This window comes from Rhineura floridana, chromosome 6 (genome assembly GCF_030035675.1).
Source record: "Rhineura floridana isolate rRhiFlo1 chromosome 6, rRhiFlo1.hap2, whole genome shotgun sequence".
NCBI lineage: Eukaryota > Metazoa > Chordata > Lepidosauria > Squamata > Rhineuridae > Rhineura > Rhineura floridana.
In genome coordinates this window covers 98,077,926-98,094,846 of record NC_084485.1, presented here as the reverse complement: position 1 = coordinate 98,094,846, position 16,921 = coordinate 98,077,926, and the positions used below count along the sequence as shown (strand labels likewise).

The window sequence follows — 16,921 nt, the reverse complement described above, 5'->3', positions numbered from 1 at the left end:
CCAAAATAAAATCGCATGCATCCGTAGGGACCTCGACTCTAATGTTAGGACAGTTGGATCCATTCAGGTACCTAGATCACGGTCTTGTCCGCATTTATTGGATGAGTTTCAGTTGGTGCAGCTTTAGGAAGTTGACAAGATGCTTGGAATGGTGCGTGCAACCACATTGGTACTAGACCCTTGCCCCTCCTGGCTAGTTAAAGCTAGCCGGGCTGGAACTGCCGGCTGGGCCAAGGAAGTGATCAATGCCTCCTTAAGTGAGGGAGTTGTCCCTCGCTGTCTTAAGGAGGCTGTAGTGAGACTCTTTTGAAGAGGTCGTCCTTGGACTCAGATAATTTGAACAACTATCGACCGGTAGCGAATGTTCCATTTCTGGGCAAGGTCTTGGAACGGGTGGTTGCCAGCCAGCTCCAGGCGTTCTTGGATGAAACCGATTATCTAGATCCGTTTCAATCCGGTTTTAGGCCCGGTTTTGGCACAGAAACAGCCTTGGTCGCCCTGTATGATGACCTCTGTCGGGAGAGGGACAGGGGGAGTGTAACTCTGTTGATTCTCCTTGATCTCTCAGCGGCTTTTGATACCATCGACCATGGTATCGTTCTGGAGAGACTCGCAGAGTTGGGAGTTGGGGGTACTGCTTGGCAGTGGCTTCGCTCCTACTTGGCGGATCGTCTCCAGAAGGTAGTGCTTGGGGAGCATTACTCGATACCCTGGACTCTCCATTGTGGAGTCCCACAGGGATCGTTTCTGTCCCCCATGCTTTTCAACATCTACATGAAGCCTCTGGGTACGGTCATCCGGAGTTTTGGAGTGCGCTGCCATCAGTACGCTGATGACACGCAGCTCTATTACTCCTTTTCATCTTCCTCAGGTGAGGCTGTTGATGTGCTGAACCGTTGCCTAACCGCGATAATGGACTGGATTGGAGCTAATAAACTGAAACTCAATCCAGATAAGACTGAGACGCTGTTGGTGAGGGCCTTTTCCGCACAGATGGAGGATGTTCATCCTGTTCTGGATGGGGTTACACTCCCCCTGAAGGAACAGGTTCATAGTTTGGGGGTTCTTTTCGATCCTTCCTTGTCACTCGAGGCTCAGGTAGCCTCAGTGGCTCGGAATGCGTTCTACCATCTTCGTTTGGTAGCCCAACTACGCCCCGATCTTGGCGGTGACGACCTCGCCTCAGTTGTTCATGCTCTAGTGACCTCTAGATTGGACTACTGTAATGCACTCTACGTGGGGCTGCCCTTGAAGACGGTTCGGAAGCTGCAGCTAGTGCAAAACGCAGCAGCCAAATTATTGACAAGGACCAGTCGGTCCTCACATATTACACCTGTTCTGGCCCGCTTGCACTGGTTGCCAATTTGTTTCCAGGCCAGATTCAAGGTGCTGGTATTGACCTATAAAGCCCTACACGGTGTGGGCCCGCAATACTTGATGGAACGCCTCTCCCGCTATGAACCTACCCGTGCACATCGTTCGACATCTAAGGCCCTCCTCCGAGTACCAAGTCATCGAGAAGCTCGGAGGGTAATGACAAGATCCAGGGCCTTCTCTGTGGTGGCCCCCAAATTGTGGAACAGTCTCCCCGAGGAGGTACGCCTGGCGCCTACGTTGTTATTCTTTCGGCGCCAGGCTAAAACCTTCCTATTCTCCCAGGCATATTAAATGCATTTTAAATACATTTTAAATGTATTTTGATATATTTTTATGTATTTCAATGTGGTAATTGTTCTTGTTGCTTTAATATTGTTTAGTGCATCTGTATTTTATATCGAGTGATTTTGCTGATTTATTGTATTATTGTACTATTGTATGTTGTACACCGCCCAGGGAGCCATTGGTTATGGGCGGTTTATAAATGAAACTAAATAAATAAATAAATAATAAATAAATAAACACCCAACTGTTTGTCTTTTTTGCAGTCCATGGTATCCGCAAAGCTCTCCTCCAACACCACATTTCAAATGAGTTAATTTTTCTCTTACCCACTTTTTTCAGTGTCCAACTTTCACATCCATACATAGAGATCAGGAATACCATGGTCTGAATGATCCTGACTTTGGTGTTCAGTGATACATCTTTGCATTTGAGGACCTTTTCTAGTTCTCTCATATCTGCCCTCCCCAGCCCTAGTTTCCTTCTGATTTCTTGACTATTGCCTCCATTTTGGTTTATGACTGTGCGGAGGTATTGATAATCCTTGACAAGTTCAATGTCCTCATTGTCAACTTTAAAGTTACATAAATCTTATGTTGTCATTACTTTAGTCTTCTTGACGTTCAGCTGTAGACCTGCTTTTGTGCTTTCCTCCTTAACTTTCATCAGCATTCGTTTCAAATCATTACTGGTTTCTGCCAGTAGTATGTTATCATCTGCATATCTTAAATTATTGATATTTCTCCCTCCAGTTTTCACACCTCCTTCATCTGGGTCCAATCCTGCTTTCCGAATGATATGTTCTGCATACAGATTAAACAAATAGGGTGATAAAATACACCCCTGTCTCACACCCTTTCCAATGGGGAACCAACTGGTTTCTCCATATTCTGTCCTTACCGTAGCCTCTTGTGCAGAGTATAGGTTGTGCATCAGGACAATCAGATGCTGTGGTACCCCCATTTCTTTTAAAGCATTCCATAGTTTTTCATGATCTACACAGTCAAAGGCTTTGCTGTAATCTATAAAGCACAGGATGATTTTCTTCTGAAATTCCTTGGTCTGTTCCATTATCCAACATATGTTTATGATATGATCTCTGGTGCCTCTTCCCTTTCTAAATCCATCTTGGACATCTGGCATTTCTCGCTCCATATATGGCAAGAGCCTTTGTTGTAGAATCTTGAGCATTACTTTACTTGCATGGGATATTAAGGCAATAGTTTGATAATTACTGCATTCCCTCGGATCCCCTTTCTTTGGAATTGGGATGTATATGGAACGCTTCCAGTCTGTGGGCCATTGTTTAGTCAATAAGTCTTTCTCCTGCTTCATTTCTGTCTCCTAAGCCCCATTTCCCCACAATTCCTCGTTCTTCTGTTCCATACTTTTGCATTCCAGTCCCTCATGAGCATCAGAACATCTTGTTTTGGTGTGTGATCAACTTCCTTCTGTACCTCTGCGTAAAATCTCTCCAATTCTTCTTCTTCTGCATTTGCCGTTGGAGCGTAGACTTGGATGATGGTTATGTTAATAGGTTTCCCATTTAATCTCATTGATAACACTCGCTTAGACCTTGTGTTGTAGCTCCTAATTGCTCTTGCTACATCACTTCTCACTATTAAAGCAACCCCATTTCTTCTTAATTTCTCATTTCCTGCATAAAATATTTTGTAGTTGCCTGATTGAAAATGTCCCATTCCCATCCATTTTAATTCACTCACGCCAAGTATTGTAATGTTGATACATTCCATTTCTTGCTTGACAATTTCTAACTTTCCCGGGTTCATGCTTCTCACATTCCATGTTCCTATTGTGTAAGTCGTACAACTCCGGACTCTCCTTTCACATCTGTGTGCATCAGCCTCTGGGCTTCCTTTCAGCTTTGACCCAACTGCATCATTAGTCACAGCGCTACTCATACTTGTCCTTTGTTCTTCCCCAGTAGCTCGGTGAGTGCCTTCTGACCTGGGGACTCATCTTCCAGCACTATCTCATGTTGCATTTTGGATACTCTGTTCATAGGGTTTTCATGGTAAGGGGTATTCATTGCCTTCCTCTGAGTTTGGATGCATGTTAGTCTGGTGTCTCAGCTTTGACCATTCCACCTTGGGTGCCCCTACTAGGAGTATAGCCTCTTGGTTTAGATTCCTGACAGCTTTGCTCTCAGCTTCTTCAACACTCTCAAACTCCCTCACCATGTTAAGGTGTGCATCCTAAAGGGGGCAGCTGGGATAGTGTTCTGATACTGTGATGCACAAGCCCCCTTCCCTCCATCACACAGGTATCCCCAAGTATGAATTAGACCAGAGATCACCAACATTTTGGAGCACACCTGCAATTTTGACAGACCGCCAAGGGCACCACCATCTGATTGCTTCTCTATTCCCCTCCCCTGGGACAGTCTCCCCACCCAAGACAGAGAGAAAGCACATGCAGTCGTGAACACAAACATATACACTCTCCTTTTCCATGGGGTCTCGGTAAAAGTCAGTCTGGGTAGAAATGGATTCTCTTGAATTTGCATGATTTTATGTGGGGTCCCCATCAAAGTAAAACTTACAATGGTAGACAGCACATATCCAGTGCTTGTCAGCACAACAGATCCTCATGGATCCTTCATGACGTTAAATAGTAAGACCAGTTCCATGATTTTTTGAGACAGATGTGATCTGTGGTTTGATGGTGTTTGGGGTGAAGAAGCCGTGGGGAGAAAATACAATTTCAGAAGGATCCATTTTAATGGAATCTGCGTGTGTATATGTGTGTGTATCTTATCTCTCTCACTCTGGCATTTCATTCTGCCACTCCAGCACTCTCAGTGGCTCCACTTTCTGTTCAGCTGCTCATGTGCTACTCTGAGCCTTGAGAATCACACAGAGCTGAAAGAAAAAGTGGAGGAAATGTATTTATTATTGCATTTGTATACCGCCCCATAGCTCAAGCTCTCTGGGCGGTTGACAACAATTAAAATCATTAAAAACAACCCAACTTCCTCTTTCAGCTCTATACACTATTCAAAGGGGAGAGGAAGGTAACCAACCTCACCACCTTGTAAGGCTACCATGGACACTGTGTGGGAAAAAATGGCTGCTCCCATCTTTTTCTCCGTACAATCCCCCAGGAAGAGAATGCAATCACTTCTGGGGAGCATTTTAACACAAAGTTTTATCATGCAGCAATGGAGCTTAAAATTTTAAAGTAAGAAAAAAGCTGCCATCAGACCACTTCATAAGTACACTACAGATCCATGAGCAGTTTGGTTCACTGATTATGCAGCTTAATCTGCAGGTTTATATTCTGATTTGCAATCTTGCTTCTTTAAAAATCTAAAGGCTGCCATCATATTTCAAGCAAGCAAAAGATGGAAACTGGTGGGATGCACTGAGCAAGATCACAGGATCAGAAAACTGTAGGACTGAAATTGCTCTCAAAAATTATTTAATCCAATCTCCTACACGTGGCCAGGATTCTCTGTTCTCACACATCCCTAACAAATTGCCCATGTCGTCCAGAGTAATGTACCAGAATAGTTTTACACATGCTGTCATATTCCTAATAGTTCCTTTAAAGGCTTCTCTGCTATAAGGCTTCCTTACTTTATTATATCCGTCTGGTCACTGAAACTGCAATTACATTCAGAACGATCCTCTGTTGAAGCCTTCGCAACATGTCTCTGTTTATGCGACACAAGTAGGTCAGTGTAAAAACAGTGATTCTCATAAAGAATACCTATTCCTCCAGCATGTGCATCGATGAGAGAAGTAGCTACAGCAATCCCCTTAGAAAGGCCAAGGGCTTTGGCAGCCTCTGATGTTAGCCCATTTCCAACTGGAGCTCCTGGAGTGAGAACTTCATTTCCTGAGAAAACAAAAGGAAAACAACAGACAAATAAACATATGTTAGCCATATAGTGACAACCAACAATTTGTATGATTACTAGTCATGGCAGCTGTGTACTACCTCCAGTATCGGAAGCAATATGTTTCCGAACACCAGTTGCTGAGAATCGCAAGTGAGGAGAGGGTCCTGCTTGCGGGCTTTCCATATGTATTTGGTTGGCCAGTGTGAAAACAGGATGCTGGATTAAATTGCTATACTTGTAAAGCTACACTCATGTGGTTTTCAGAGGACTAATAGTGAGGTTTCAATAGCATTCAGTGCTTGGGTGGAAAACAGTTATTACTATTTCTTCTAAGAAATCCATTTAATATTTTCTGGCCTTTAAGCTGGTCTCATACGTATCCAAATGCATTCTCATTAGTCCTCTGTGGCCAAGACTATACTTATCTGGGCTTAAATAGGACACATTTAGTACTGTGAAGTACAATTTTAGTTCATCAGTTCCTTTTTTGCCCAAAAGTGTGACATGAAAATTCTCTACCTCCATTAGGCATGTTCCTCTGGCTGATGTATAATTTATTTTATCCTGCCTTTTTTTTTTTTTAACAAGGATATCAGAGCACTGCACATAGTATATCCCTTTATCCCTGACCCTATAAGATAGCCAAGATGAGAAACAGTGGCTAGCTCAATGTCATGGCTAGAGCTAAAATCTAGATCTCTACATTATGCAACACTGGCACTCAGTAAACACTTGGTGGCCTGGCCCACACCAGAGTCCACAGAACAGCCCCCATGTGTACAGTGGCTCTGACTGGCTGCAACACCCAAGCGCTCTCACAGTTCTAAAGCCAGATGAAACACTTCATTCCAGTCTTCTCAACAGTGCAGCTATTGCTGTGGAGCTTACTCACACTTCAACAAAGCTTAGCTTCTGCAGACAGCAGAGAACAAGGAAGTTGCTGAGATGGTTGGTTGGAGTAACTGTCAGAGCCCACAACTGCTACAGAGAAAAAGGAACTTGCCTTATACCAAGTCAGATCCATTGATCCATCTAGCTCAGTATCGCTTGCAATGACTTGCAGCAGCTCTGCAGAGTTTAGGACTGGGGACATTCCCAGCCCTACTTGGAGATGCCGAAAACTGAACCAGGGGCTTTCTGCGTGCAAAATAGATGCTCTACCACTGAGCTACAGTTCTTCACTGAAATGGAAGTTTCTTACAGTGTCTAGCATTTGAGGCACTGTAACAACAACATGGATAAGAAGGTGGTACTTATTATTATTATTATGTATACACACAGGGACTTGCTCATAGGTTCCTGAATGAATCAACCCCTCAATGATGGTATCCTGTTCTCTTCATTTCAGACAACAAGAAACTAACTGAATTACACATATAGGCCAAATGCTATTTCCTTCAAGTGATCAGGAGTACAACATTGTGTTGGACTCAACGGGCACAGAAAAGACCTCTCCCACATAAAGTCAGAAGTTTCTGCTGAAGCTCTGCATAAATGACCTATTTTATTATGCAGCTTGTGGCACTATATGTATGTGTAAAGTACATACACACAAACCACCCGCTAAAAGGATACCTGAAGAAAGAAAATACATTTTAAACCAACAAAACAGTCATATTTTCCTGGGTTGCCATGAGTAAGTGCATTCTATATCTCAATGCAATACATTTCCATGAACATTTCCAAGTAAATTGACACAAGTATTTCAGTAAGTTCTGACCACACACTAAAGCCCTCCCCCACCCAGCTGCCTGATGGCCCCCAAAATCTGATCTGAGGGGTCCCCCAACCACCTGGAACAGATTTTGAGGGAGCATGGTGGGAGAGGAAAGGGAAGTCTGTTCCGCTTGTGTAATGGCAGGGTTGCATACAACCCAATATTTTTAACCACAGACTGGTGAAAACAAGAGAATGGAGATCATATGCTTTGGGGTAATAACACAATACCTACATTGAGCAATACTGGATTCATTTAACCCTTCTATATTTAGAAAAAAAGTGTAATCTAATCTGATATTGGCCTCGGAAACCAATGTAACATAAAAATAAAGAACTTCTCTAGGGAATATTGTTTGTAACAATACAGGAATGCATTACTTGGTATTTGGGTTGTATAATGACTTCATTGAAAAAAAGCAACACCGCTACCTTATTCATATTTATTTAAAACACTTTTACCCCATCTTTGCTCAAGTGTTCAAGACAACTAATACATTCAATATTTAATAAAAGCATTGCATCTAAAGAAAGAAAATACTTTCTTTTATCTCTAGCTGAAAACTTCCTTGTGTAGTGGACAACAAAAGCAATACAGAAAGGTTAAAACCTCCTTTTCTTAACTGTTGCATCAACAGAATACAACTACTTTGTTTTTCCAGTAATTTTAGGGAGGTTGGGGCAATTCAGGCACACCCACGAGAGCACTGGATTGACTCTTCCAATGTGTCCAAACCACCATAACCTTGCCCCTGCCCTCATCGGCTCAGTGTGCACTAGTGACGCTGCCTGGATATCAGGTCTACAGTGGAGCCCCTCCCCGCTGGTCATTCCTGTAGCAGATATGTCTGATACCCAAATGTATCATACAAATGTTACTCACACAAAGGCTATTATGACAAATCTGAGAAACGTAAGTGTTAAATTAGCATCAACTTTATGAAAGAAATTATTTTATTATCGAAGAATTATTAACTTCAAAGATGCAATGAAGATCTTCAAAGATAAGTATGCTGAAATAGTGAAAGAAACACTCAACTAACTGCTATAAGTTTACTTTTAACCCCCCCTCAAGATTTCACATCTTTTCAGAAATCACCTGCTGTGTGCATTCCCCCCCCCGTTAACAAGTCAAGCATGAGCCAGCCTGTCTTGCATGGTAATTTATCACTTGTGTACAGAGATTACTCAATTAAATAAGCTCTCACTCATTTCTATATGTGGTGTCTTCCAAAAACAACACACTGGATAATTTTTCATAAGTTAACATAAATTTGGTATGAAGCCAAGCCTCAAGACAAGTATCTTCACCTATCCAACAAGCGAGGGTGGGGGTGGGAGGAGAGCATCCAACAAGAGTTACAGCTTCCACTGAAGCATGGTGGTATCTAAACTGTGCTAATCACAATTTCCTGTTCAAAATTAACTAGCATATCCCGAGAAAATGTGTGCACAGCGCCCAATCATGAGTGTTTGTTTTGGTGGATCTGTATTTATTTTTATTTAAAAAAACACACCTGTCTTTTCCCTAGCCCTTTTGATCTGCCTGTGTATTGTGTAAATAAAGCTTGCCATTCTCTGGCCTACATGTAAGTAGGTATAACGTAGTCATTAAGAATTTGAGCTGCAAGCCAGAAAGTTTTTTTGTAGGGAAAAAATGTTCAAACTCACATTCCAACTGCACACTTTTTCAAATAGTAAATTGTAGCCGTACTTCAAATGTGGCAAACCCCAGAGAAGAATGAGAAGAGATTTCTCCCTAGATGATGAAGTATAGCAGCTGAGCAGAGATCTCCCAGTTCAAATCTTACCTCAAGCACAATTCCACTAGTGTCCTTGGTCAACTCATTACCTCTTTGCCTTCTCTCTCCCTTATATCTGAAATATGAAGAAAATAATACTAACCTACTTTGTTGTAAGGCACAGGTGAAAAGCCTGCTGAATGACAGTAGTTGCTGGATTACAAGTCCCCTCAGCATTGGCCATGCTGGCTGTGATTCATGGGAGTTGGAATAATATTTAGAGGGCCACTCCTGTAAGGGTTATTTAGGTTGCAACCTAAAACATACTTGCAATGAAGTAAGCTGCCCCTGAACACAGTGACCTGATTCAAATGACATGGTAAGCCAACCTATGACTTAGCAAGACGGCACAAACATGCAAGTTCGCAGAGAGGAGCTTATAGGGGCCCTGCTCTATCCTGGCCCTTTTTAACACTGGGCTACATTGAGCTACATCAAAAGTTTCGCATAGCATGGTGTTCAAACTGGAACTCATGGTTAAGCTCTCTCACTAACTATAAGCTGTAGGCAAGGTTTGTTCTGTTTTGGGGAGTTAGCTGATATGCTTTATGGAAGTGGGGAATTGGAGGGGTAGGGTGTGAGTATTCTGTTGATGTGCCAGTGCCACCTATCCTGCTGCCCAGCACTCTTCCTATGTAAGCTAGCTGGGATTGTCCTGGGTGTGGTTTTTGGATCTGCTAAACACAAGGCCATGCATTGGGGGGGGGAGAGAGGACACACCCTTGGGGACGGAACACACTTTGCATGCAGATAGCCCCATATTCATTCAGTATGTACAGTGTGTGTGTGTGTGTGTGTGTGTGTGAGTGTGTGTGTGTGTGTGTGTGTGAATGAGAGAGAGAGAGAGGCAGGAGAAGGAGGAGGAATGTATGTGTGTATGTGTGGTCTGCATGACAGAAGAATGCACATGTATGTGAAGTGTATGTGTGTATCAGTAAGTGAGAATGAGAGAGTCTGCGGCCCGTATGTATTTGGTGAATGTGTGTGAGAGAGAGTGAATGTGGTGTGGCCACCTTGTATATTTTTCCTCATCCTGGGGAATGCTCCCCATTGTTATTAGACAGCAACAGCATCATTGTTTGTATGTGTGTGAGAGAAATAATATTGTGTGATCTCCACAATCAGAACCAGCAGGACATAGCTCACTTCCCATGGTAAGTCTAAGGTTGACCGGGGAGGGGGCGCAGGGACAGAGAGAAGCAGCAATGGCTGTAAACTCTAGTTTTGTGCTATGCCACATCCTCATGGCAGCCATTTTATCCAGAGCATTTTTCAAAATTCAAAATGTGCCCTCTGGTCCAAAAAGGTTGGAGACCCCTGGTCTAGTGCAAGTGCAGACACCGTGCATCTACAACTCATTCTCAATTTCTGCTGAACTTATGGGGATCAGAGGCAGTACCAATGGATGTGTGGAGGCCATGGGGCAAGGCCAAGGAACACAGTCCTTCTCTCCCTCCATACACGCACTACACACATGAAAAGGAAGATGAGAGAACAGGACCGGTGATTGGCAACATTCCTAACTGTTTGAGATTAGAGTGGTTCCAACACAAGGCTGTCACAAGCAAAGTGCACCATGCAGGAAGTGTCTGTAGGGACACAGAAGAGTAACCTCACTATAAAAACACACCCCTGGTTTAGCGGTGCTTTCACAATAAGTATATGTAAAAAATAATCTAGATATACAACATTCTAAAAGGCAAAGAATTTTCTGCTTTATACTCAGACAGCTATTTTGGGGGGGGGGGACAGGGCTCTTCTTATTGTAGAGCCTTTATTCTATTTCACAGCAGACATATCCCATTTTTAGAAGAGGATTTCTTTACCCCTGTGAAGTGAGAAACAAGTTTACCACAGGAAAAAGATGTCTGAAACCTTCCTCACCTTTTATCCTTTCCTAAAGACCAGCTCTGGAATTTGCCATCCTCATGTTTTGTTTAAAGGAAGTTATGTGGTACCAATTACCCGCCACCTTTCCAGGTAGTTGACATGGTAACCAGCTATTTACCAGACGTAACACGAGGCGTATAACAATACATCTTTAGTCAACTTGAGTAACTTAATCTCAAGGTCCAAAGTCATACTAATATTTAATAGAAACAGACATTTTAGTATTCACTAGACTTTAAAAATAACAAAAGAAAAACCCAGCAAGGGGGTCCAGCTGACTCAACTCTGACACATTCAGCCATTCAAGAGCTGCTTTTAACCTGTCATGCAGAACCAGTTGTGTTTTATGTGAAACTGCAATTGGCCCCATTTCAAAGTTGAAGAGGAGGTAAAATACAAAAGGGGGATGAAGAGGGGAGTACTTCTGTTTCTTAACTAATGTGACATCTGGGACAGGGGGAGGCTTTAATGAAGCTGATGCATCCTAGCATAACCACCACTGAGTTTAGGCAACTCCTCTGACTGTAATGTTTAGCCACAATCAAAACTTGTAAGTTACTTGTAAGTCATTACTTTTTTGAGGAAGGAAATGTAATTCCTTTACATTTTGATTGTAATAGAAAGAGGAGTAATTTTATTACTTTTGAGGAGTAATTGTAATGTTTCCAGCATTACTTGGGGGCATTACTGGGGGGGAGGGGGAAGCAGGGGAAGTCTTCTGCTCCTCTGATTTGTGGATGAAAATCCTATGCCTCAAACTGGGCTTCTGTGCAGTGTAACTCTTCCCTCATGCTCTGTGGGTGGGTAGGAGGCGACGAGGGAGGAGGTGGAGAGTGAGATGGGGTGGAGTGGAGAAAACAATTGTTTAAAAAAACGGATAGTGGTGGTGAAGAATTGAGTGGAAGGGAAAAGGAGCCAGAGGGCAAGAACAGGGATAAAGGAGGAGGAGGCAGCAGCAGAATGGAGATAAAGAACTGTGGAGGTGAAAGACGTCAACATGTGTGTGTGTGTGTGTGTGTGTCTGTGAGAGAGAGAGAGAGAGAGAGAGAGAGAGGGAGGGAAAGAGAGACTACTGTGTTTGCACTTGGCACACCAAGTGGCCTCCACCACCCTCTCTGGCTACTGTGCTGCATTTGCAGTATTTTTTAACTTTTTTGCATCTCAGGGGAAAATGTTTGCTTGGATGAGTGTCCCTTAGTTGGTGGCAGGGCAGGGTCCGGGAGGTGGTTAAGTGAGAGAGATTACGCTTGCTGGCGGGGGGGGGGGGATTGCACTTGGTCTGACGTGCAAAGATCTGAGTAGCGGCCTCAGCCTCTCTCCCCACCTCCCTTACCAGCAGAGAGACCACCATTGCTATCTTAAGGATAAAAATAATTCTTCTACTACCTCTGTATGTGTGTGTTCATTTTTAATGTTCTTTTAGGCTACTTAGATGTGCAGCAGCAAAGGCCAGCACCCTGTAGGTGTTTTTTTAAAAAAAAATAACTGAAATGTAATTGCAGTGATTATTTTTGAGAAAAAGTAATCAGTTACTTACATAGCAATTGTAATTGTAATGGTAATTACTACTTTTTGGGCCATGTAATTGTAACTGTAATTTATTGCTTTTTAAAAGTAATCTTCCAAGCTCTGGCCACAATCATATTTTTGTGTAGGTTCCTAATTCTTACCAATCATGATGAGGCTGGGGTGATTTGTCTACCCAGTAAACCCTGTAGTCAAAGCTAAAGAAATGCTGCAGAGAATCCAGTAATGAGGAAGTTGGGGCAATACACACATTTACAGGCCAAAGATTCAATGCAAACAGCGGGTAAGAAGGTACATACAGTCCACCCTCCTTAAACATAAGCATCTACATGTGATGTAGGCAATATGTGTATGCGCTACTATATATGTGTGTGCCTGATTGACATAATCTTTTCTGTTAATTGAGCATGTGTACACATAATATCCATGTTACAAGTCTTCTTCTAAGTATGTTAAAGGAATGCATGTCCCAGCCCTGAGTACATGAACCAGCCCTCAGTGAGCTGTATTGTAATAAAGTAAATAGGAAAATACTGTTATAGGTAGGGTTGCCAGGTCTCTGGTTTTCTGCCAGAGTCTCCAGCAAAAGTGGGCCGTCTCCGGCCTCCAGCCATATTTGGTGTGAAGAGGCTGATCTCCGGCTTTTGGACCTCCCCCTCAGGCACGCATGCGTGATTGACACGCATGGCTGCTGGGTGGGAGGAGCGGCCGCGATGGGCATTTCTGGCTGCGGTTTGCATCGTGGCCGATAGAGCAGTTTGGAATCTCGTTTGGAAGCAGAAGGCTGCTGGGTGGCAGGAGCTGGAGCAGGTTGGACTGCGGCTGATTGCAGAGAGAGAGAGAGGCCTGAGAGAGAGAGAGAGAGGCCTGAGAGAGTGAGAGAGAGAGGCCTGAGAGAGAGAGAGGGGGGGGGCTGAGAGAGAGAGAGAGGCCTGAGAGAGAGAGAGAGAGGCCTGAGAGGCCAGAGAGAGAGAGAGAGAAGCCTGAGAGGCCAGACAGAGAGAGAGGCCTGAGAGAGAGAGAGAGAGAGGCCTGAGAGAGAGAGAGAGAGGCCTGAGAGAGAGAAAGAGAGGCCTGAGAGATGGGGCTCAGCAGTCTCTGGCCATCACCACACCTTGGGGGAGGAAATTCCATCACACACACAAACACACTCTCACACCCTGCCCCCCCCTCTTCCTTTTCTGATTGTGGAAAGCTGGTGGTTCCATGTCCGCCACTGCTCCTTGGATTGTTGAAAACCAAATGTTTAAATAAGCAAAATGTATAGCAGGATGAGGTTGCCATGTGATTTTTCCAGCTGGGTTTGTGTGTGTATGGAACTTCAGCAGGTGAACAGGCCCGTCCCCTCATCTCTGTGACAATGAAAGCTCTACGTCTTGAATTTCTGGCTGCCACCCAAAGAAAGCTGGCAGCCCCGGGAACAGGTGAGTGCAGAGTGGGTCTTAAAATAAAGAAAGAATCTTGCAGATGGAAGGCAGGGAAAACCAGGCCAGGTTCCCCAGGAACAATGTCTGTTTCCTAATCCCTGTCCCTGATAAATCACAGTTTCCATTTTAAGCATCACTTGTGTTGGAATTGTGGAAATGCAACTCGATTTGGGTGTTTCCATGTCTGGAGGGAGACAGAGAGGAGACCTCCAGGTTGCTAGGCTGTGCCTTTCCTTTGGTCATATGCTCATCTTCCTTCCTGAAAACTGATACCTCTTAGGAATGCTGACCACACCTTCCAACTCTCTCCTTCCTGCTTCTTCTCTGTCTCTTGAAGAGATGTCTTTGCTTTGTCTCTCTCACCTGCAGCATGAGGGCAAAGGCCTTGTCAGGTCCATGAACCTCCAATGCAGGTAGTTTACTAGAACTAGAATCCCTTTCCTATCTATTGTGTATTTCCTTCAATGAAGCAAGCTGTTCCTTATTTTACTAAGTCTGAATCCTCAGTTATTGCTGCAGCGTAAAAGTCTGCTACTTCACAGGGAAAGTCTCTCTCTCTCACTCACTCTCTCTCTCTCTCTCTCTCTCTCACACACACACACACCAGCGCTGGGTCTGCTCTTGATCCCAAACCTAACTCTCCTAACAAGTTTCTAGTCTTTTTTCAGCATTGAGTTGCCTCCACTCAAGACTCTGGAAGTTAAACCTCTCAGTGTGCATGCAAAGCCCCCCGCAGCAGAGTAGGAAGCCTCTTTTTGTCTGTCAAGAGCCATTGACCACCAGCAGCCAAATCAACCTGAGGCCCCAGCTGGCTTTGTCTGTGGGTCAGTGGCCTGAGGAGATGCCTTGGGTCAGCTGCCAGCTTGCCCAATGTGCACTTTCAAGATTCTCCTCAAGCAGAGACTGCCCAGTGCTGAACACCCTCCTGCCTGAGAAGAGCCTGTGGAGCAGGTGATATTGGGGGACCTGCAGGCCAGAGCCCGTTCCCCCCTTTTAAATCAAGGGAAGATGGCCGTAACTCAGTGGTAGAGAACATGGACAGTCGCTGCCAGTCGCTGTAGACAGTGCTGATGCTGAACCAGATGGACCAATGGCCTAACTCAGTATAAAGCAGCTCCTGTTTAAATCACCCTTCATTCAGAACCATAAGGACTAGAATCTTACTTTATTTTTAGGGAAACTGTTGCACATGCAGAAGGGCCCAGGTTCAGTCCTCAGCGGCATCTCCAGGTAGGGCTGAGAGACACCCCTGCCTGAAGCCCTGAGAGCCGCTGCCAGTGCAGACAGCACTGGGCTAGAGAGCACCCATGGGTCTGCATCCAACATTCCTGGGTAAATGAAGCGGATCCTCGCATCTGGTCCAATCCTGCCTCAGGCCAGGGCTCGGAGTCTTAGTTTGCCTTGGCCACCCTGCTTCATCCGCCCGTGCTGGGAGCTGCACAGCAGGAGTTGGGCCCATCTGTTCTCCTGGTACCTTTCAGTAGTTTTCAGGTTCCCTTAAGGACATAAGAACATCTAGTTCCTCACCCCAACCGTAATAGGAAGCCTGCAAGCAGGACCCTTCTGGGAGGAAGGGCAGGATATCAGTTTAATAGATAAATAAAATAAATAAGCGCAACTGGCCTTCAGAGGCATATTGCCTCCAAATGTTAATGCAGCTTCAAATAGCATTTGCCTTTTTTGCAGCCACATCACACTGTTGGCTCATATTCAGTTTGTGATCAACAACAATCCCAAGATCCTTCTTGCATGTAGTATTGCTGAGCCAAGTATCCCCCATCTTAATAACTGCATTTGGTTTCTTTTTCCTAGGTGTAGAACTTTACACTTATCCCTGTTAAATTTCATTCTGCTGTTTTTAGCCCAATGCTCCAGCCTATTAAGATCCCTTTGAATTTTGTTTCTGTCTTCCAGGGAATTAGGTATTCCTCCAAATTTTGCATCATCTACAAGTTTGATAAGCATTCCCTGCCCCTCCTCATCCAAGTCATTAATAAAAATGTTGAAGAGCACTGGGTCCAAGACAAAGCCCTACAGTAGCCCGCTAGTTACCCCCCCCCCAGGTTGAGAAGAAACCATTGATTAGCACTCTGAATATGATTGTGTAGCCAACTGTGGATCCACCCAATAGCTGTTCCATCCAGTCCACATTCAGCTAGCTTGCTAATCAGAATATCATGTGGCATTTTGTCAAAAGCTTTGCTAAAGTTGAAATATATTGTGTCCACAGCATTCCCACAGTCTATCAGGGAGGTTTGTTGTTGTTGTTATGTGCCTTCAAGTCGATTATAACTTATAGCGACCCTATGAATCAGTGACCTCCAAGAGCATCTGTTATAAACCACCTTGTTCACATCTTGTAAGTTCAGGTGTGTGGCTTCCTGTATGGAATCAATCCATCTCTTGTTTGGCTTGTCTTTAAATGCAAACCAAATTGAATTTTTCTCCCTCATCCCTACTGTCTGCTGAGATTTTGCAACTGGTACAGCTACAATTTTTAAAATCCACCTCCTTTTTCATCTCTCTTCATCTCCTGCTGTTGTTGTTGTTATGTGACTTCAAGTCGATTACGATTTATGGCAACCCTATGAATCAGTGACCTCCAATAGCAACTATCATGAACGACCCTGTTCAGATCCTGTAAGTTCAGGTCTGTGGCTTCCTTAATGGAATCAATCCATCTCTTGTTTGGCCTTCCTCTTTTTCTACTCCCTTCTGTTTTTCGCAGCATTATTGTCTTTTCTAGTGAATCATGTCTTCTCATGATGTGTCCAAAGTATGATAACCTCAGTTTCATCATTTCAGCTTCTAGTGATAGTTCTGGTTTAATTTGTTCTGACACCCAATTATTTGTCTGTTTTGCCTAGAATGCCCTCCCTTGTCCTTAACATGGCTGCAACCATATCTACTCAGAAGTAAGTCCTATTGAGTTCTATGGGGCTTAGTTCCTTAATAAGCATGCTTACAGTTGCTGCCTTCAGGGGCTTCTATCTGTGCTCCCATCTAACGTCTCTGCAACATTAAGCTCCTTTCTT

General features: G+C 44.0%; 1 protein-coding gene across 12 annotated transcripts in view; it reads right to left on the bottom strand.

The window, feature by feature from the left end:
• FGGY (FGGY carbohydrate kinase domain containing) overlaps positions 1-16,921 on the bottom strand; it is a 274,220-nt gene that overhangs the window by 157,605 nt on the left and 99,694 nt on the right. For 11 of the 12 annotated variants that reach the window (XM_061633210.1, XM_061633206.1, XM_061633207.1 and 8 more), the window contains one exon: positions 5,392-5,520. In XM_061633210.1, the coding sequence (XP_061489194.1) occupies positions 5,392-5,520 (129 nt within the window). Of the gene's footprint in view, positions 1-5,391; positions 5,521-9,051; positions 9,107-16,921 lie in introns of those variants that run through there. The other variant, XM_061633214.1, reaches the window with a different exon arrangement.